The sequence below is a fragment of the Choristoneura fumiferana genome, chromosome 24 (genome assembly GCF_025370935.1).
Source record: "Choristoneura fumiferana chromosome 24, NRCan_CFum_1, whole genome shotgun sequence".
NCBI lineage: Eukaryota > Metazoa > Arthropoda > Insecta > Lepidoptera > Tortricidae > Choristoneura > Choristoneura fumiferana.
This window is the reverse complement of record NC_133495.1, coordinates 2,775,245-2,797,376: the sequence shown is the minus strand read 5'-3', so window position 1 is coordinate 2,797,376 and position 22,132 is coordinate 2,775,245. Positions and strand designations below refer to the sequence as shown.

Sequence of the window (22,132 nt, the reverse complement as noted above, 5' to 3'; positions counted from 1 at the left end):
TCTATATTTAAGAAAAGGGTTGCTGTTGGGACTATTTTAATTCATACAAGAAGTGGTTTCGTTATATTTAATATTTAAATTAAGTAGTGTATACTATTTAAGTTTTTTTTTTACATGAAACTGACTCCTATCTCACCTGATGTTAAGTGCAAAGTACTATTTTATTCTGGTTCATAGTAATTTAAGATAATTTTAGTCAAATTTCAATAAATGTATCGAGTGATCAATATTTATGGAACATAACGTCGACTATTTCAACAAAAAAAATAGTTAATTTAATTATAAAACAAACTCAACAGTTCTCGTTTCCTTTTAAGCTATTAAATTTAAAACATAATAAGTTGATATACACTTACAATTGATTTAAACATTTTCAAAATTATATTTATCAAACTTGTACGCAAATCAGATTTTTAAATAAATTTTCGTTTTCGGTTTTTGAACTGAATTTATTCAAAAATCTGAATTAGCTGTCTATTTATATTAGGTATAATGCTTAACTCTTCGATTCATGGAAACTATTGACAAAATCGAAAAGCAAGTCAGAGTAAAAAAAAATATAAATATGAACACGAAAATAAATAACGTCAGAGTGAGGCACATTACTTAAACTTACACATTTATTAATAATATAAAATACAAAAAAACATGGCATATCGTGGTGCTGTCATAAGAGAAATTTATGCACATTTTTTGCTAAAATTTTATATCCATCACATGCAGTAGCAAACGCCATTCAAAATCATCATTTTTTTAGAAAAAATACATTGATTTATGATGCCTTAATTTCTTATCGTATTTTCAAAAATATTTACAACAGCCTAATTCTAATTCTCAAGGTTTTAATTCCAATTCATTCATTAAAAAAATCAAATTTGACTAATTATTTATAATCTGTCCTATGTCTATGTCAAGAAACTAAAAATTTTTTTTTTCTATTTTCGTCCATCGCTAAGGTATTAAAATAAGACTTATGCGCACCATCTGAGATCTGTCACTCACTTAACTTTTTTTAGTTTTTTTTTCACAGTTTTTATCACATTTTTTTTTCAATACTGTTTCCTTTTAGGTGCTTTATGCTGGGGATATGTGGTCGCTTCGCGAAGCATTTTTGCGTGTGGCAACATTTCAGCGGTACTGTCTAGGTGTTGCCACTTTAGTGGAGGATTGTGTGGAGACTGGCAACCGAAACAGTTCAGGATGTGTACTTGCCTTTGCTTGGGGAAACCTGTGGAACAAACAATTTACTGATTTAGAAATTGGTGACTTTCATTGGTGATCTTATCTATTAAGAAACATTTCTAACAGATATTTCATCATCATCATCATCAGTAACAGTCGACTTCTCCATACGTTCGCACTTAACCTCGTCGTGAGATCGTTTCAGAAGCAAGTGATACATTGAGTGTTGTGTGTTTGGATCGAGTGTGAAATGAGAACGTATCCAATGGCAGTGAAAGCACTGGAGCAGCATGACAAATCGCCATTCGCTGCGAATGGTTCGCAGGGTACCTAACGGGTCACAGAGCGAATGATTCCCACTGTGATTGTCGACATACTATTAAACTTTGAAGTTGGTAGTGAACTTACGAGATTGTGTCACGCGATCGAGTTGACCACGAAGCCGGGGCGACTGCCCTCCGGCTGGTACAGCGTTATAGACGCTATGTAGTTGTTTGACATCACCTGAAACACAACAAAACGTTGGTTATCACTTTTAACATCCGACGCAAAAAGAGGTGATCACATTTATCATCATCATCATCCCAGCCTATATACGTCCCACTGCTGGGCACAGGTCTCTTCTCAGAACAAGAGGGCTTGGGCCATAGTTCCCACGCGGGCCCAGTGCGGATTGGGAACTTCACACACACCATTGAATTGCTTCGCAGGTTTGTGCAGGTTTCCTCACGATGTTTTCCTTCACCGCATAGCTCGTGGTAAATTTCAAATGTAATTCCGCACATGAATTTCGAAAAACTCAGAGGTACGAGCCGGGGTTTGAACCCACGACACTCTGCTTGAGAGGCGATAGGTCAAACCACTAGGCCACCACGGCTTATTTATATAATTTATAGCAAGGCTATTTATACATTATGTAGAATTAAGAATATTAGTCATCGACATGCGGGGTTTATTAAGGATTCGCATTATAGCACCTACGAAACGCCAGTGTTGCCATGTGTGGCGCGCTTGACAGAGCTTAAGGTCTGGAAGCTGGAAAACCGATCATCAATTGTCAGTTTGTAAAAGACGTCTGGCCCCGAGTCGACAGTCCTAGAAGATTTCAGTGAATGAATGCCATATTGTTTTGGTTTTATATTGTTGACCACAATTAGTGCACTTTTGTTAGTTCTCCGAAATAGTGTCATTGACTGCCCGACTCTCTAAATCTTATCTTACGACACATATATATCCCACTGCTGGATACAGGCTTCCTCTCAAAATGAGAAGGTTTTGTGCCTTAGTTCCCACGCGGGCCCAGTACAGGTTGGGCACTTCACGCACACACGTTATAGGAGATTTCTCTATTGTGGCATCCCCCACGCTACACTGCGTTTCTGCGTGGACGAAGATTGCCAATGAAACCTCCCATCCTCATCTTAAATATGATGTCCTGGTACCCGGAGCAGAAGGTAGACCGAAAGGGGTTTGTGGTGTTGGTAGAAAACGTAATAGAAATAGTCCCTTCAATCCTCACCTCAAATATGATATCCTGGTACCCAGAGCCGAAGGTAGGCCTGAAGGGGTTGTGTGGGTGTTGGTAGAAAACAAAGTAACACACCCTTAAATCCTCACCTCAAATATGATGTCCTGGTACCCGGAGCCGAAGGTAGACCGGAAAGGGTTCGTGGTGTTGGTAGAAAACGTAAGTCATAAACACACCATCATCCTCACCTCAAATATGATGTCCTGGTACCCGGAGCAGAAGGTAGACCGGAAGGGGCTTTGTGGTGTTGGTAGAAAACTCACAGACGGGTCATTATTCGAGCATTTGTGCCTCGTATCATTTCCGTGAACACTTTTCTGCTAAAATGGCAGAAGATTTGGACACAGTTTCCAATTATCTGGTAAAATTACAGGAACTCGAAAGCGACATCCAATCTACAGTCAATTCGTAAAAAGTGTGAACACGAAAGTGAAGCGGTTGAAGCTTGTATACCCGACCCACGTAAAACGGTTAATAACATTCTTATCCTCCCTCAAATATGATGTCCTGGTACCTTTAGCAGAAAATAGATCCGAATGGATTGGTGGAGCTGGTAGAAAACTCACGCATGAGACGATTACTAACATTCCCTTAATCCTCACCTCAAATATGATGTCCTGGTACCCGTAGCAGAAGGTAGACCCGAAGGGGTTGGTGGTGTTGGTGGAAGACGCGCGATTCAGCACGACGGGCCGCTCGCACACTCGCAGGGCTCGCGACACGCTCTCCCATTTGCTGTAAGCTGTTATGGGCACCGCGCCCACACTGTCCACTAGGGAGTTTGGTTCACATCTGGCATAAAAGGAGTTATATTTAACTAGTGTTTACCCGTGGCTTCGCACACGTAAATCCTTAGATCCAGCAGCTGAATTGAAATTTTGGGATTTTTGAAAAATTCCCGTGGGAATTCCCGAAAATTAAATCGTGGTTTTCATTGAGGTTACATTAAAAACAATCATGTCGAATTTCATGACTCTAAGCCCAGCGGTTGTTATTTCGAGATTTTATCCCTATCCCGCGGGAATATCGGGATAAAAAGTATCCTATGTTTTAATCCAGGTTATAAACTAACTTTTTGCCAAATTTCATCCAAATCCGTCCATCTGTTTCAGCGTGAAGAAGTAACAAACATACTCACTCACTCACAAACTTTCACATTTATAATATTAGTAGGATTAGTAGGATTAATAGGGTAGTAGCCTTGATCGGCGGCTTCGCTCGCGTAAACCATCAGTGGTTTGGATAAAAAGTCATTCCTGGTTGAGTTGAAATTTCTGCCTCTAAACGCAAATTGTTTTGTTAATTTAAGTGCATGTACCGGATACTTATTGTAATGCTGTCGTTATGGCAGCGCACTTACCGTAGTTCTAAGGGGTGTAGTTATTGTACGACCTGTACAATGCTCGACCGATTTTGTACGACCTGATAATTCAATCACATGTCACTTGGAACACCTGTACCGATAATGTTCAAGGTGCTATTGGACAGCCTGATTTTGTACGACCTAATAATCGGAGCACACTTTTGACAGAAAGCATTCGCACGATTGATCATGTTTTTCGTGTACACCGAATATTAATAAATTTAGTAGAAAATTAATTAATTTGGTCACAATTGGACCTAACACAACCTAACACAAATCTATGGTCATTCGATTCGATTGGATTCCGATTATAACGACGTACAATAACAGGTCGAGCATTAACAGGCCGAGCAAAAATTTGGACACCCTAATAATGCACGACCTAATATTGTACGACTTGATAATTATAATCCAAAATGAGTTCGTATTATCAGGTCGTACAGTGATGGCTGAGCAGTATAGGGTCGAGCATTACTGGTCCCCGTTCTAAGTAGACTATAGTTTAGTTAATTTTAGTTTGGTTGGAGACTGAAAACCAGCGACCTCGCTGAGTCTCATTTACATTTTGCCTCACTTAATAATGTTATCTGTCTGTGTATGTAATATTCTTAATAGTTTGTGATGGTGAATAAAAATTTCTAGTATTATTATTATTATTCTAGTATCATGGTGCATTTCCACTGCGTTGCGAGCAATTTGTTTCTCATGAATCAATACAGAGGGTGACTGGTAATTCAACCTATTCCTTGAAAGGGGTTATCCTAGAGCTGGTTTGCAATGTTTTAGTCCAGTCAACCAGGGGTAGAAATTCAGTAATTGTCGCGAATTATTCGCGTTTCAAGATTTTTTGAAAAACACTGCCTTTTGACCTAAAAGTGGCAATTTTAAAAACAGTACATGCACTATGACGACCAATTTTTTTTTGTTTCTACTTGTGAGATCCTATAATTGACTTTGTTAGTCATCATCATCATCATCCCAGTCTATATACGTCCCACTGCTAGGCACAGGCCTCCTCTCAGAACAAGAGGGCTTGGGCCATAGTTCCCACGCAGGCCTAGTGCGGATTGGGAACTTCACACGCACCATTGAATTGCTCCGCAGGTTTGTGCAGATTTCCTCACGATGTCTTCCTTCACCGCAACTCGTGGTAAATTTCAAATGTAATTCCGCATATGAATATAGAAAAACTCAAGAGGTGCGAGCCGGGGTTTGAACCCACGACCCTCGGCTTGAGAGGCGATAGGTCAAACCACTAGGCCACCACGGCTTTTTTCTATAATTTATAGCTACATAGTTGGTTCTCCGAAAAGAAATAAATAAATAAATAACTAACAAGGAAGGGTACCCAACTATCCGACTCCGATTTGATTTATTTTGATATATGTTATAGAGTAGTCTAAAATAACGGACACGTATTTTTTTTAGCTGCTTAAACTCAACCTGTTTGGAGAAAATGTCCTTCAAAGTACTGAAAATTGACCAAACCTAATTTCTGTTGAGAGATTTGTTCAAGAAAATTGATAATTAATTATTCGTTTCGGTTTCATTATATGTTGGAGAACCTTTTTTTTTTTTGAGATACCGCCTTTTGGCTTAGGAGAGCAGTTTTAGGACAAGTAAGGCAATGTAAGGTAGGCTACGGTACGAATAAGGTACTGACTTGTCGGGCTGCACAGCTAGCTCGAACTCGCAGCGATGGTACATGTTGAAGTTGTAGTGTCCGGGGTAGTTGGTGTGCAAGACGAACTTCTTCACCTGGTGCGTGCTCGCGTCGAACAACACGTCCTGGGGAGACACACAGAGGGTAGTTCAATCTGGGGTAGTTCGGCAGTGCGCCAGCCACAGTTCAACATAGTAATAGGACATTGTGTCTTAAGGGCGGTAAATAAGGAATTACGCACGAGAATCTATTAGAAGCCCGAAGTCGAAGACGGAGGGCTTTAATGAGTCGATGTTCGTAATTCTAGTACCGACCGTGCGACATACAATGTTTTTCATCACATTTGCGAGTAAAATTGTATATTTGTAAAAGAAAAACTAATATTTTTTCAAAAATTTCCGATACCGTTACTTTTTTTTTTAATTTATTTCTCATAGCCAGCCAGCGCTGTCTATTACTCGATACTACTGTGCTTAACATGCCCATGATTGGTGCAGTCACCCTAGAAAAGTAGAAACTCACCAATCCCAAGGTGAAGTAATTAAAGAAATAATCAGTGGGTGGGGGCGCGTGCCTGGGGCGGCGCGCGGGCGGGCGGTGTATGCGCATCTTGTCGTCGTGTTTGTAGTAGAGGCGCGCGGGGGCGCCCAGCGCGCGCGCCACCGCCTGGCACGAGTCGCCGAACCGGACCACGCGGCACAGCGCCAGCTGCACCGGCTCCAGGGCGCGGGAGGTGCCTGGATACAGTACACATTATTGGATCGTAATAAGGGTCCTTAAAACACGAGTGTATAGGGTCACATAAGTGTTTTAAGGCCTAATTACGTACAGTTGCATACAATATTTTTCTCAAAAATGTCCGTAAAAGTTGACATTATTCTTTACATATCAGAAGGTGAAGTGCATAGTTTATGGTCAGCGAAAAATTAAAAAGTTAAAAAGATTGCAGGCGCGCTAGCTCGACAATAATGAATTAGCGCGCCTGCAATCAGTCACATTTTTTATTAAAGTTAAAAAGGCCATAGAAATGTTGGCACAAGTCGTATACAGCCAAGTCTAATGGCCGGTATCAGATATTTTGTTGTAACTCCGGACTTTTTCTATTGGGTCTGAAATAGCTTGTGGTGTTTTCGGTGGAAAATACACTGCAGTTTATTTTTAATGAAAAAAGGCGGGAAAGCATAAGAGAAATATTGGAATAAAATTAAATTTATAATATATTTTGAGAAAAAGTTTATTCTCGCAAGCTCGTCTGTTTAATACTCATACTCAGCCAGCAATTGCCTACTTCCAGGCCACGACAATAATCTACTATTATCTACATCCATATATTTAATCCTCTATCATGTGTTCAATCAAGAACCATTGAGAATGTCCTGCATTAACGAGAACTAGGTAGGTATGTCTGCCCCACGAGCTGCGCCCGCGACGACCTGCTGCTGCACGTGGTCGCGGCCCCCCCCCCCCTTCCGTGCGGTAATAATGTATGAACTCTCATTACGATACAGATTTCTGTACCGTAATGACCATTACGATACAGCCATGTTCATAATAGAATCCAATGTCGTAATGCTGGTCATTGCCTATGGTTTTTGAACGCATAATTGATGGGTGTAGATAAAATACGATTTCAAAACATATAAATAATAGTACAGTAGTAGGACATTGTGCGAGGTCCGCCCGGATTGCTACCACCATCTTGCTCGATAATCTTGCCGTGAAGCAACAGTGCTTGCACTGTTGTGTTTTGGCGTGGAGAGTAAGACAGCCGGTGAAATTACTGGCACTTGAGGTATCCCATCTTAGGTCTCTACGTTGGCAACGCATCTGCAATACCCCTGGTGTTGCAGGTGTCTATGGGCGGTGGATGATCTCTTACCATCAGGAGACCCACTTGCTCGTTTGCCATCCAGTCGAATAAAAAAAAATACTGCAGAGTGCATGAAGTAAGGGATTGATGGACGAGTTTGGGGTAGACGAGGATAAAACAAGTCCAGCGATCCCTGTTCTGGCCGAGGATTGTATAGTGCTTTTCTGCAACAATGTGAGGAAATATTCTAGCCAGCCGGCCGCAGCACGTCGCAGCTCACTGCTCCGCGCTGCTGCTCGCCTGGTCCAATGATGCTGATGATGATACCTTCAGTGAACATGTGCAGACGCAGGCCGCGCGTGCCGGCTGACCGCAGCACGTCGCAGCGCCGCAGGTGCAGCTGCTGTCTGTAGCACGCCAGCGGGAGCGGCGGCAGCGGCGCGCAGCTCACTGCGCCCACGCTGCTGCTCGCCTGTTCCAAAATAATGGATTAGTTCCCCGATTCGCCGGATTTTTGCTTCGTCGGATTCTTGTTTCGCCGAATTTTTGTGTCATCGGAATTTTTCAGTTAAACAAAACTTTGGAAAAATCGTAATTGTTCTACTCATGACCTACTAATATTATAAATGCGAAGGTTTGTAAGTCTGTTTGTTTGTTTGTTACTTCATCACGTCTAAACCGCTGACCCGGTTTAGATGAAATTCGGTGTACAGATAGTTTACATCCCGGGGGGTTTACAAAAGCAAATTTATAAAATGATCTCTTTCAGTCAATCAACGTTGTCGTTATGACCCACAAATAAATAATTGCGATTTCACAGTTATAATATAAGTGTAGTGTAACAAAGAGGGGGGGATGTCCAACATATTTATTTTGTTAGAAAATTTTAAGCAGAGTGTAAAACTCGAGCATTAAACCCATTTTCCCCTCAACGAGTACATTCAAGCTCGCCGCACCGGCTTGGGTGGCTATTAAAAAAAAATGGGTAAAATGGCTCGTTTTATGCACTTGTTGTACAGTCAACGTCATAAATAAATGATCACTTTTGTACCTTGTCATTTAAACATTTACTGAAAGCGACAAGGCCGACAAGGTACAAAAGTGATCCACTTATTTATGACGATGACTGTACAATCTACTATTGATGTGATCAGTTTACCTGGTGCTGAGATCCGTAGTATATGGTGGTGCGGGCGACGACGGGTGAACCGCCGTTGGGGAATTGTAGAGAACCCAATCCGTGAGCATAACCTGGCTGCAAATACACATAAAACATCTTAAGCGCATGAAATCCATCGAGACGCTGGCATCCGTGCAGTCATATCTACTATGATATAGCAAGGAAGTTCCGGGATCAAAAGTCAATTCCACGAGTGGCCTAAAGTCATCTTGAAACAGATGACCCGTAATTCTGAATCTGAAAGACCATCAAAAAGCGAGTCTACCATTTCTTGCAAGGCCGGCAACGTATCTGCAGTCCTGATGGTACTGCGAATGTCTATGGGCGACGGTAATTACTTAACATCAGGTGAACCGTCTGCTCGTTTGTCTGCTATTACATTAAAAAAGTAACACTTCTCTTTTAAAATATAGTGTGCCTCTGATGATGGGGCTCTAAATGCACGATTCGATAGTAGAGGGTAAATTCTCGCGACCTGACCCCGAATTTACAGTTAATCTCGAATAGATGGCGTTGTGCGTTATACGTAGTGGAATGAGTAGCTTTTGCTCCACTTGTATAGATGACGATGGCAACAGTTAACCCTCACCTCGAATTTACTATCGACCGGGAAGTAGAAAGAGAGCCCGCGAAAGTTCAGCGCGAACAGATGGCGCTGCGAGTCGTAGAGGCCGGGATGCGTGGCGCCGAAGCAGTGCTCCACTTGCTCGATAGATGGCGCCACCTCCGGAGAGTTGAAGCACATGCCGCTGTAGATTAAGTTAAACATCTTAAATATTCGGTCGGTTAAGGAAGAAAACAATGGGGATGAACAAAATGACTGAACTAAACAGCCCGCTGAGCCTCAGGGCCGGATTTAGGGAAGGGCAACCGGGGCTACAGCCCCGGGCCTCCACAAACGAGGGGCCCCTACAATAGTCTTTGGATTTATTTTCAAATTCTGACGAGTAAATACTAGTAAACAAACAACTATTCACCTATATTTTTTCACTTTTATCAGGCAATCAGTAAAATATACTGGGGCAAAAAATTTGGCCCCCAAATGTATGCAGAAATACTCCTACCAAGGCCTCCAGACCTCTAAATCCGGCCCTGCTGAGCCTTACGGAAGAATGCATGCTTCTCTCCCGGCTTTTTCGCAAATGGCTTAAGTAAGACTCTGTGGGTAGATAACAAACCTCTCCAACCCTATCTTCCCCATAATAAGGTCCAGGGAGCAGGGTACATGCAACCGAGTTTTTTAGTCGGTGAGAGTCCGGCACTGTCTGTACCCTCCCTTCCTAGTCGAGTCATCCATAATGGATTTTTTCATTAGAGAGAGGGGTGGCGTAGCGTGGGTAACAGCCGCCCGGGGCGGAAGAAAATTTTCCTGCCCCTTTGTTTAGGTTTGACAAAACTATAGTATACAAGATGTCATATTTGTATCTGTACCAAGGGATTTCTCGACTTTGTAACAAGTAACCAACGTTATGGAAAATTTCGTGCTCATTCTAATCAGTCCGAGTCATAGGTGCGACAAAATTGTGAAATGGGTCAAATCAACTTTTTTACCGACACTAATCTGTCCGCGACATTTTTCAAAAAATTGAAGATTTTTGTAAGTAAACATGGTTTTTGTGGAATTTAATAGATGGTGTACATGAATACATGCCATCCTATGTAAGTTCAACCTGTTAAACCATGGAATATCTTGTTGGAAGTACGATTTTTTGGTAACGCCAGAGACAATTTTGGTAACGCAGGAGACGCCCAAAGTGTCGGTAAAATAGTGATTGCCCAAATATGTATATTATTATCTAGATATTATTCAGTATATTACCACAGGTATCACTTATTATAAAATTTCCGCCCCCCCGCCCCGACTACGCTACGCCACTGAGAAGGGATAATAAATATTCCCTAGGCACTTTTGTTCCACGAGTGTAGGTAAGTAGAAAACACTCTCAAGTACCCGAATATAGTACTTAACCAGTCTAATCTTAACATGTAATGAATGACAATGATATTACGTCTTAATCCAAGAGTCATCGATATGGTCATTAGACGATTATAATGTCATTAGGTCACCAGCACCTCCGTGCTCAATAACATCTGTTACTATAAGATAGGGTCACCTCTGGAAAAATACCTACTACCTAATATGTATATAGACGTGTATGTATTGCATCATTTCATTATATATCATAAAATAGCCAGAGATATTTCCGTAACATATTATATTATATAAATGTATGTATAGACCCGTTCAAAAAGTAATTAATGAAATATCGAACACTTCTGCATTTGTGAACATTCGAGCGTTTGCGCCTAATGATTTTAGTAGACGCTTTTCTGTTAAAATGGCAGAAGATTCTGACACAGTTTCCAGTTATCTGGTAGACTTCCTATATTCTGTACTCTAACAAATAATCTAAACACGACATCAAAATCTCAGGGTTCGAAAATATCCGATATTTGTTATAAATATCAAAATATCGGATATTTATGATATAAATCAAAAGTTTGATATTTATATCCATTTTGTATGAAAGCATATTATTATTTGTAAAATAAATTAAGTAAAATTGTTTCTGCACTTTATCAATTACTTTCTTTGTAAAAAATAATAGAATAAACACAACAAAAACTTACTCTTTCGTAACGGAAACTTTCTGACACAACTGACGCCATTAACGCCGGCAGAAGTGGATTAGAATAGAACCTACTATTAAGGAGTATCTTTTAACTACTCCAACGCCATCTACATTTGGGAAGTATAAATAACAAAGGCCAAAAATTACTTAATAATATCACATTTTTAAACCAATTTTTGTATTGATATATATGATAAAAAAATCATTTGATATTTATCGAATTTATACCGGATATATATATATCATGATATATATCCATTGATATATATCCTCGAACCCTGCAAAATCTACAGCCAATTCGTAAAAAGTGAGGCGGATGAAACGCTTGTGCGAGCAAGCAGCGGTCCAGCGTACGTTTTACGATTAGCTGGGACCGAACATTTATACTTAAAAGAAAACTTCTATCTCTGACTCAGTGACTAGCAAATTAGAATTTTGTATAAGGGTCACTTCTAGATATGCAGGCAATTAAAAAGAATGAGTTCTGAAAATTTTGTGTCCTAAACATATTACAATAAGTCCGTCAATTGAAAAGTGATAAAGATATAGTATAGTCGGTTAATGTTTTAACACGCCGTGTGACACTGTTAACACGGTGTGACGACACGGACTCCCACTCGACTCCCGAACTGTGACACGCTTTTACTTTGTCATTTTTTGGTGTTGATTGACAAAAAAAAAAATGCGTGTCCTATATTTTCTAAACCTACTGGCGGACTAGATAGTACATTTTTTTATCCAGCAAACTAACCAATTGTTGAAGTAAGCCACATGAGTAGCTGGTATGGTTTTTAAAAAAATGGTGTACTTACCTATACCTAAGTTTAACTAATTTCATATTGTAGATCTCTATAATCTTTAGTCGTTGTGCAACCGGGTCGAAGATAAATCGAATGCCGTCCTGTGGCATATTTATCACTAGGTCTACGCCCAGAGGATTCTGAAAAAAAATATTTTTTTTTCACTTTTTTTTCATAATTTTTTGATGTTCCTGTAAAAATGGTAGCGTAAACGTTCAATATCTCAAAAACGGCTAAACCAATTTTGATGAAACATGTCTAAGAACCATTGCTAGAAAACCTGATTTCAAATAAAAAAAACCCGCATTCAAATCGGTCTACCCGTTTAAGAGCTACGGTGCCACCAGACACACACAGACACACATAGCGGTCAAACTTAAGCACCCCTCTTTTTGCGTCGGGGGTTAAAAAGCCTTCTAAGTCAACACAATCAAAAGACAATGATTAAAAAACGTGATTCCATTCAAATTGCCGGCGGATCAAAATCTTTAGGGTACTTTCTGTGGGCCTAGAATCTTTAAATTTGGTATGAAGGTAGCTCTTATAGCACAATCAATAAGTAAAGCCTATAGGGATTTTCCACCGGCGAGGCGAGACGAGGCGAGAATTGAAATTTGTCCCGAGCGCCCGCCGCGATAAAAATTTCAATTCTCCTTATAAATCACCTTAAGGCACTAGTTCCACCGCTGACGAGTTGCGAGAAGAGTGTGATCTCATACTAATTAAATTTTCATACTAAAAACAATTTCGCTGCTCGCCGGTGGGGTGGGACTAATGCCTAAAAGCTTTTGATTTATCTGTCTATATCAATACCGTAAATACAAACTGAGACATGCATTCACGAAAAATCAGAAAAAGAGACCAGCACTGGAAATCGAACCCAGGTCCTCAGCAATCCGTGCTGCGTGCTATAACCCCTACACCACTGCTGGACAGGAATCTAGACACGAATTTTTCCTATGCATACATATCTCAGGTTGCTTATTCCTACTATGCTACTTAAGCAGCAGCATTAGCGACATCTATGTTGCGTCGACAGACGGAACTAACCGCTCACCCAGACAAGAGATGAAAAGTGTGTATTTACGATATGGTTTCACGGGATACCCGTAAAAGTAACAAATTTGGAGTTGAAATAAAAAATACAAAGACTCCAAAAAATCAATCATATATCAATACTATCAATGACCCAGAGTGCATTTTCCTTAGGAGAGGGGCTCTGCTAACACTGGATCATCTGATCAGCAGTAGGACGTCCACTGTTGGACAGGCCTTCCCCATAGACCTCCAGTTGGATGGCAGCGGCTTGTATCATTATACTCGCCACGGTTGGCAAGCGGGATGGCGAGCGCAGTATAGGATGTAAAATTAGCCAAAAAGACGCCGCTGCCCATCTTCTGGTATTAACCCTCAGCCGGTTTCTGCGGCGCCCACGGGAAGAGGGGGGGACAACATTCCTATGCCGGCGCCCCACTGTTTTTTTAACTGACCTGGTCGCTATAAAGTACTTGTACGCCTCTGATTGTGCCCACTTGACTCTGTATGATGGCCACAGACTGCGAGAAATGCATCCCTGGAAAAAATATATATACTGTTAGAGCTCGTCCTAAAGACCTTAAAGGTCTACGCATTACACCGTATGATACCATGACAGTAATAGGAACGTGTCCCCGGAGTGACAAACGCATAGGTACATGACACGCGACGGCGACGGTTGGTTACGAATAGGGCTGCCATCCGTCCGGGTTTCCCCGGATTTGTCCTAGTTTAGAGGGCGTCCGGGGAACGTCCGGGCGGGGTTTCATTTGTAGTCCGGGTTTAAGAATATTTTTATTTTTTAGACCAATGCAATTAGAATTTTTCGAAGAATTAATTTCCAGCAAGCTTTAAATCGTTTTATGGGCCAATCAACTTTTTTACCCACCCTAATCTGTCCGCGACATTTTTCAAACAATTGCAGATTTTTGTAAGTAGGTAAACATGTTGTTTCTGTAATATAAGATGGTGTACATGAATACATGCCATCCTACGTAAGTTCAACCTATTAAACAGTGAAATATCTTGTTGGAAGTACTATTTTTTGGTAACGCAGCAGACGCCCAAAATGTCGGTAAAATACTTGATTGGCCCTTATAAGGATCTTATTTGATTGGCCTATATTTTATTGTACCTACTGACCAAGTTTAATAAAAACCTAAACCTGTTGACATGTCCGGGTTTTGGGCTCCAAAATCCGGGGTTTTCACGCGTCATGTCCTGGTAGTCAAATTTTAGAGATGGCAGCCCTAGTTTACAAAATGTTAGTGGACATAGTCTCATAGTTTTCGAATACAAAGAATATTTTTGCCTGACTCGTTACTGTTACGGTCATGGTATGATACGGTGTAATGTGTAGAGACCTTAATTAATACAATAATAAAAACAAAATTAAAGACCAATTAAATTTGATATAAGAGTTCGTTTACTCCACCAATTGTCGGTTCTTCGATAGATGTGAGATATGACCAGCCCACTGTCACTTCAACCTGCTTATTTTCAGAGCTTTGTCAATGAGATGATGCTGCCAAGAGTTATGGCTGAGGCGACAGTCCTTAGTTTGTTTGAATACAAATACTACAGTTGATGTATTACATTTCGCCGTGATCTTCAAAAACAGATTAGAATTTTATAACCGTTTCAAGCGCTACCTAGCGTCTACGTTCGTCAACATTCCGCGCATGACCGATAAGCCCGTAGCAATACCACGGCGGATCTGTGTCTATGTTAATTACCCTGATTAGATCTGTCCGGTCTGCTGATAGCGGAAGGTCGCTTTACGAAAACAGATGTCGTAATATTTATTGTTACATATGTGATACATGTTTTGTAAAACCACACGTAGTGTAACACTGACTGTTAATTTCTGCGCGTGTGACATTCACGCACGCCCATCAGCGCTTAGGGTGACATAGGGTGCTATGCAGCAATGCTGTGAGGATATGAAAGCTGGGCATACCGTTGTACCCAGAGTTTATCGACAAAGTTGCTGGTGGGCTCTGCCACAATAAAGAGATCTCTCTCCAGGCAGATGTGTGTCCACGCCGAAACACAACAGTGCAAACACTGCTGCTAAACGGCAGGATAAAACGGCAGGATAGGATTAGGGAGCAAGATGGTGGTAGCAATCCGGGCGGACGTTGCACAAGGTCCTACCACCTGTGAAGGTCCTACTAGTTACTACCTGCCTGTTTAGGCAGATCATGAAATTCCTAGGCCTATCATGAAACGCCGCCATATCGGTTCTGGCACTTCGCCGGCCGCTACCGCGACACGCTCGCCTCGCGCGCTCGGCTCGTGCGTTGTGGTCACAATTCATACTAACCACTCCTCGCTTCGCTCGTCGTACCTAAATTTTTCTTTTTTTCGGCATATGTGCCCGGTATAGAGCTAGGAATATCGACAAATGCGTTGCTCTAATCGATCTGCCATATTGTTTTTCAGGCACATCGTGATATGCCTGGCCAACTTTTAGGCATATCATGAAATGGCGCCATTTCACGATATGCCTAGGAATTTCGTGATCTGGCGAATTTTACGATCGGTCGCCGACATATTTACACAGAACTTCGAAATTTGAGTTTCGTACCGTTGCGTCCCTCACGCTAATAGTATTTAATAGTACTAGAGTAAAAGAGACTATATGACACTAACTTGGAAATTCTGAGTAGCCCCTCAGAGCCCGGTATAGCAATAGCCCGGATTGAAACATCCCTATTTCGCCATCACACGGTATATCGTATGCGTGGATAAGTATGAAACCCGCCACAATACATATAGGTATGCTAATCAAGTGCGTGCAAGTGCGACTAAACGGTAGAACAATTGCATTATCGCTCGAACAATGGATGAAACATTAAAACAGAACAATGGCGTTGACGGGAACTCGTGTAACTGTGGGTATCTAGTTTAAAGCGCAGTTAGTACCCTTAGCGTAAGTTTTCGGTTACAAAATACGTCGCGATCGCGTTCGCGTTAAAATCTCAATTTGTATGGAAACACGAACATCGCAAACATCCGCTAGAGGCGCTGTTCGTGTTTGCATACAAATTGAGATTTTAAATGCAGTTGCAATACACTTTGTGGCCTCTCGCAATGTATTGCGATTTGCACGATTTTTTAACTGACTCAAAAAACGGAACTCTGTTATAACTTATAAATAATGTAACTAAGCCGTGTTTGGGCCTTAATGGAATCGTTGTGTTGTGGGTTGTACTTTGGCAAAAAATCACTAAAAAATAAGAAATAAAGAAAACTTTTAATAAAATGTAAAACCGACACCGAATTTTTTTTTTACAAAAATAGAACTGACTACAAAAAAATTGAAAATAATTTTCTACTAGCTTGAAGTCGGTGCCTCAGCACGAGCCAGCAGGAGTGGAGTAACTGAAGACATATACCTAGTAGGTACGAAGGTGAGGAAGACGACTATAGTTCCACTCCTGTTGGCTCGTGCTGACTGCTGGGGCACCTTTATATCTTGCAATCTTGCTTATATATACCGATAGTATTGAAATATAGGTCACTATTGATTGTACAAAAGTATCGATACTATCGATAGTTTTCGTAATTTTCTGTTCATTACTATCGATAGTAGGTATCGATAGTTTATGCATTACCGATAGTATAGATATTATGGCCTTTTTCCGATTAAAACTATCGATTTTTCGGCAACACTAATGCTAGGTATGGCGTATTTTTCACATAAAAAAAGGCGTGGTAAAGGAAACAATAATATGAATTAAATAGGAATTAAAACTGTAAACATGTTTACAAACTATACCTATGTAGGTATAGTAGAAATGGATTAATTTCGCAGCTGTCATTTTGCGTATTTAAACAAGGCCGAAACATACGCGGATCGAAGATATTTTTTTATCGGAGTAAGAGCAAAATTGATAACGAATAATACTGGTTTAGTTATCGCGAAGCAGTAAAGGGCTTGCCACAGTGTTGATACGGATCTGCTCGAATTGATGTTATTTTTTAACGAAAAAGTTTTCGGGAGCTCCGATGGTGATCTGAACGGTTCTCTGTTTTTTCACCGAAACTATTTTTCCCTAATTTTAATGATTTATTTCCCAAGTTGCATCTTACAATAGTTAGTTTGTATATTTTATAAGGTTTGATGAGGCTTGTTGCTGTGTATCAATACGCTATTTGTATGTTTTTTAAATAATTTCACAAAGCATGTGATGTGGCTGAATACTTATATGTTTATAAGTTTTATAACTATTCTTCCTTTTTTTAATAAAAAAAATATTATTGCTTGAAAATAAATGAGCTTTGTTTCTTTCATAGCTATCATCACAAACAAAACAAACAGATTACATTTGTGCAAAACATTTTATTAAGAGATAACAAAAGACAAATTTAACAATGCTGTTCTGGGCTTAATAATTGTTACTGTGGTTTAAGATTTGCAGCTGCAGAATTAAGTTTGTTTATTTACATATAAGTTTAATGACTTAACCACTTGAAAACTAAGTGAAGTCATTCTTTAATAACTTAAAGGAGTAACCTTTTGTCAATAAATAAAGTTATCTTTGTCTTTTGGAAACAAAGGAAACACATGTTTAGTTTAAACCATAAATTAAAATGTACAAGGTGTCTTAAAAATAATCCATAACATTCCGGTCACTGATATTTAAAAAAAAAAACCTGAGATTCAAAGAAAAACAATTTGAAACATTTGTCTATAAATATGCTGCAAAAGGTTCTTTCAACTACCAGAGCTCGCGGAAAGACCATTATTACCAAGATGAATGAAATTCGCCACAAGGAACTTGGTAGAAAGTCATTTTTACAGAACAAAAATTACTTCACTAACAATTCTTTTACTAAGGTCGCAAAACAAAGCTACTGAGAAATATAGATCAAAAATTCAGGGTTGTAGGTGCTAGGTGGTCCCTTGGTTAAACACTTACAGCCTTATTCATAAAAAGTTAGAGCCTCCTTGAAGGCTCCTTGAAGGCCCGATGCTAAAAAACATGATTCATAAACGTCTGTTAGCGCTAATCAGTCGATCAAGGCTCTGCTAAAGTTAGAGGACCGTAGACCCTCCTTTATCTCCCTGCTAAGTCACAAAATGGCCGCCACAAGTTTGAACAGCTGACTTTGACAAGAGCAAAAATCCATACCGAAGATATTTATAGTGAAGGCAGGGCTACGCAAAGATTTAAAAAAAAATGGAAAATTTATTTTCAGGAATTTGTATTTAAAAATCCTCTAAATTAGCAACAATAAATTAACAATAAATATGAAAAAAAATTAGGATGATTAACATAATTATGGCTTTTTGCACAACATAAACATGCGAATCGGAAATGGCGGGAAAACAAACATCTCGCTTTTTATTTTTTTTCCTGCTAATTTGCTGTCACTGCTGTAATTTTTTTTTTAATTATCGATTGGGCCATTTTTGTCTTTGATTTGTCAAGGTGGCCAACATAACGCGTCTAATCCGTCTATCAGCAGCTCAACAACTAGCAGACTGCTAGCAAGTGTTTATGAATCATACTTCTTGACAACCGTCTATTAAGCTTAATCAGTCTGCTAAGTAACAGACCGATCAAACCTCAATTAAGGTTTTTTTATGAATAAGGCTGTTAGCTCTTAACATCTTAGGAAATGAGATCATGAAAAAATAGAATTAAAGTATCTTGTACTATTATCTATTACTAAATAAAATAATAAATATTGCTTGTGCGTTAGCGTAACAAGTCCCGTTGGTGGTATTTTGACTATGAGTGAAAATCACGAAAGTTTAAAACATTATATCTATTATCTATTCAGTTGAAGTGTAAAATGTTTCCACATTTGTAAACAAAGTAAAAATTATACCAGTGTTGATTCCCTTTTTCCCATTTTTCCATAAGGGTGAGTGTAGTTCAGTTCGTGAGATAAATAATAAATGGATAAGGGGCTGTTTCACCATCCATTGATTAGTGTTAACTGACGGTTAAATGTGATGCCGTCTCCGTCTATTCGATCAAAACAAATAGAGACGGCATCAAATTTAACCGTCAGTTAACACTAATCAATGGATGGTGAAACAGGGGGTAATAATTGTGTCCTGGCCTAGTTTAGGATGTCAAATCAATAAAATGAATGAGGATTCAAGGTGTAATATTAGTCATTTGTGCCACCTATTTGTGCAGACCTAGTAAAAATTGGACCATTATTATTATATACTAACAGCCTTATTCATAAAAAGTTAGAGCCTCCTTGAAGGCTCCTTGAAGGCCCGATGCTAAAAAACATGATTCATAAACGTCTGTTAGCGCTAATCAGTCGATCAAGGCTCTGCTAAAGTTAGCGGACCGTAGACCCTCCTTTATCTCCCTGCTAAGTCACAAAATGGCCGCCACAAGTTTGAACAGCTGACTTTGACAAGAGCAAAAAACCATACCGAAGATATTTTAGTGAAGGGTGAAGTTACGCAAAGATTAAAAAAAAACCAGGAAAAAATATTTCAGGAATTTGTATTTAAAAATCCTCTAAATTAGCAACAATAAATTAACAATAAATATGAAAAAAAAATTAGGATGATTAACATAATTATGGCTTTTTGCACAACATAAACATGCGGATCGGAAATGGCGGGAAAACAAACTTCTCGCTTTTTATTTTTTTTTCCTGCTAATTTGCTGTCACTGCTGTCAACTTTTTTTTTTTTAATTATCGATTAGGCCATTTTTGTCTTTGATTTGTCAAGGTGGCCAACATAACGCGTCTAATCAGTCTATCAGCGGCTCAACAACTAGCAGACTGCTAGTAAGCGTTTATGAATCATACTTCTTGACAACCGTCTAACAAGCTTAATCAGTCTGCTAAGTAACAGACCGATCAAACCTCAATTAAGGATTTTTTATGAATAAGGCTGTAATAGTATAAATGAGAAAGTGGGTTTGTTTGTTAAGCTGTCTTTGCTGTAATTTGGTATGGAGATAGTTTGAATTAGAACTTAAAAAGGACGTAGGATAGTTTTTATCCAGGAAAATATAGTTCCAGCAAGTGCATAACAAACAAATTTTTCGCAAACAAAGTCACAAGCAAGCTATTATTATTTATAATGCACAGGCAGCTTATAGCTGATGCGTGCATATCATTGTTCACTTGTGTAATTGTCTTCAAAGTACTTATCAAGTCTGTTTTTTAAAGAATTACTACTTATTCAATTTCATTATTACTTTTATGACAATAACAAATCTGACAGCAGCTATTGTTTTAGCATGTGGTTATTTAAAAAAAAAACAGCAACAGACTAGTTTATAATATTTTTACTTAAATGCTGTGTTAAATATTCTTTTTTTTTACTCTACCCTCACCTCTTGAGGTCATTGACAAGCCAGTCCTAGGTGCCTCATCATTATCGCGGACTGATGCTTGACTCGGTGGGCCTGGCCTACATAGGTCCCACTGCTGGGCTTTGTCTCGGAATGAGAGGGCTTGGGTCGCAGATTATACACAAGCCTAGTGCCGATTTGGATATAAAGACATTTTTTGCTGGTATGTTTTTTTTCTACATAGCCTATAATATGTCCCACTGCTGGGCAAAAGCCTCCTCTTTCTTAAGCCACTCTTCAAAGAGATGCTTTATACGGTTTACAAAGAGATTATTTTGACAACTACCAGAGGCAGGGTACTGCCTGAAGTGGCAAAAACTGATAGGATATTGTGGGTAGCAGCATATAAACCATCATGTTTTGCAGAAACCGTTAGTTGGTGTCTTGTCTCGCATTAGGACTAAGTCGTTAATGACCCTGGCCATCAAGTGAAGGGGCTAAATCCAGTAGGATTAGTTTTGTTTGTTTTTTTTCTTTTGGGGTACCCACATGAAAAAAAAAGATGTATTTAATTAAAACAAAAGAACAACCTGCTCTGTGATAATAATTAAAAAATAGAAACTTTTTAGTTTTCCAATTAGACTTTTAATTACAAACGAATAAGAATGTTACTTTTCCAACAGAGAACACGCTTAAAAATAGTTATAAGACGTATTCGAACAGGAATAGTAGACGGCCCAAAAATATCTTACAAAATACCGTGAAAACAACGCAACATTTCACGGTCAAGTGTAACAAAAAAAAAATAAACATTCAATCTGGCAGACGACACAAAGGCATTGACATTTATGCGTAAAAAATCAATGACTAGTCGATGGCCAGTTCCAAACGCATTCGAAATTCAACCTGAACTTAAGCCTATGTTTTTGTAGCGTCCAAAACACCATTGCGTAAGACATCCCGCGTAAATACAACGCAAATTCTTGACGTAAGAAATAAACACAATACGATGGCTCACCTAAAACGAACTCCCAGGCGTCACAGCCCAGGGATCGCTCCGGGATGATCTCTAAATCCAACATTTTGCACTAAACACTCAACACTCACTATTTTAACACACTTTTCCCTTTAAAATGAGTTTTTAAACGCCAAATAACGCTATTACGCTGCCTTTCTTTGTTTGCCAACTTTAGTTTTCAACCATTTTGTATTTGTCAGAGAACTGTCATTACAAACAGCTGATTGTATTTTGCCAGGGTCGCATTTAGCGTTTTGTTTTTCTTCGTGCTCTTGAATTGAACTGACGTGTTGCCACTTTAAAACGTGTAGCGACATTCGGGACATGGGTGTACGTACTTAAGGTGTGCCAGGTAACAGGTATCTAATAATGTTATATTTTGGTATGTAGTCTGCTGAATAAACTAACTTCAAGGAAAGAGAAAGTTCTATTATCGTCTAAAGCGCTCGGTTGTTTTATGCGATAAACGCTGCGTTAAACGCAATATGTTCGACGCACATCAATTTGCATGAGGTAATTTAATTAGCAAACATTGTCTTACGCGGTAAGCGCAGCGGCAAACGCATGTTTGGTAGGTAATTAGATTGCGTTGCGTGGATTGTGATTGGTTAGATTAGATGTGGGTCAAACG

The 22,132-nt window shown here is 39.5% G+C and overlaps 1 protein-coding gene across 1 annotated transcript; it reads right to left on the bottom strand.

Moving 5' to 3' along the window:
• Positions 1-593: 593 nt before the first annotated feature.
• LOC141441852 (PHAF1 protein CG7083) lies at positions 594-21,750 on the bottom strand. The gene is made up of 11 exons (XM_074106741.1): positions 21,502-21,750; positions 13,650-13,732; positions 12,172-12,299; positions 9,316-9,475; positions 8,706-8,801; positions 7,874-8,018; positions 6,259-6,473; positions 5,737-5,861; positions 3,313-3,502; positions 1,591-1,686; positions 594-1,228 (listed from the first exon to the last, which is right to left on the bottom strand). Exons 1-10 carry the CDS (start codon positions 21,563-21,565, stop codon positions 1,600-1,602), a joined length of 1,293 nt encoding a protein of 430 aa, XP_073962842.1. The 5' UTR covers positions 21,566-21,750; the 3' UTR covers positions 594-1,228; positions 1,591-1,599.
• Between the last annotated feature and the right edge of the window lie 382 nt (positions 21,751-22,132).

What these genes read in the sequence shown, in the direction of transcription:
- LOC141441852 (XM_074106741.1), bottom strand. Translation starts at nt 21,565, where the DNA reads ATGTTGGATTTAGAGATCATCCCGGAGCGATCCCTGGGCTGTGACGCC. An exon ending in ATTACTTCACCTTGGGATTG is followed by an intron (nt 5,862 to 6,258) that starts GTGAGTTTCTAC and finishes GTGTCTCCCCAG; the next exon opens with GACGTGTTGTTCGACGCGAG. An exon ending in CTAGCTGTGCAGCCCGACAA is followed by an intron (nt 3,503 to 5,736) that starts GTCAGTACCTTA and finishes CTTTTATGCCAG; the next exon opens with ATGTGAACCAAACTCCCTAG.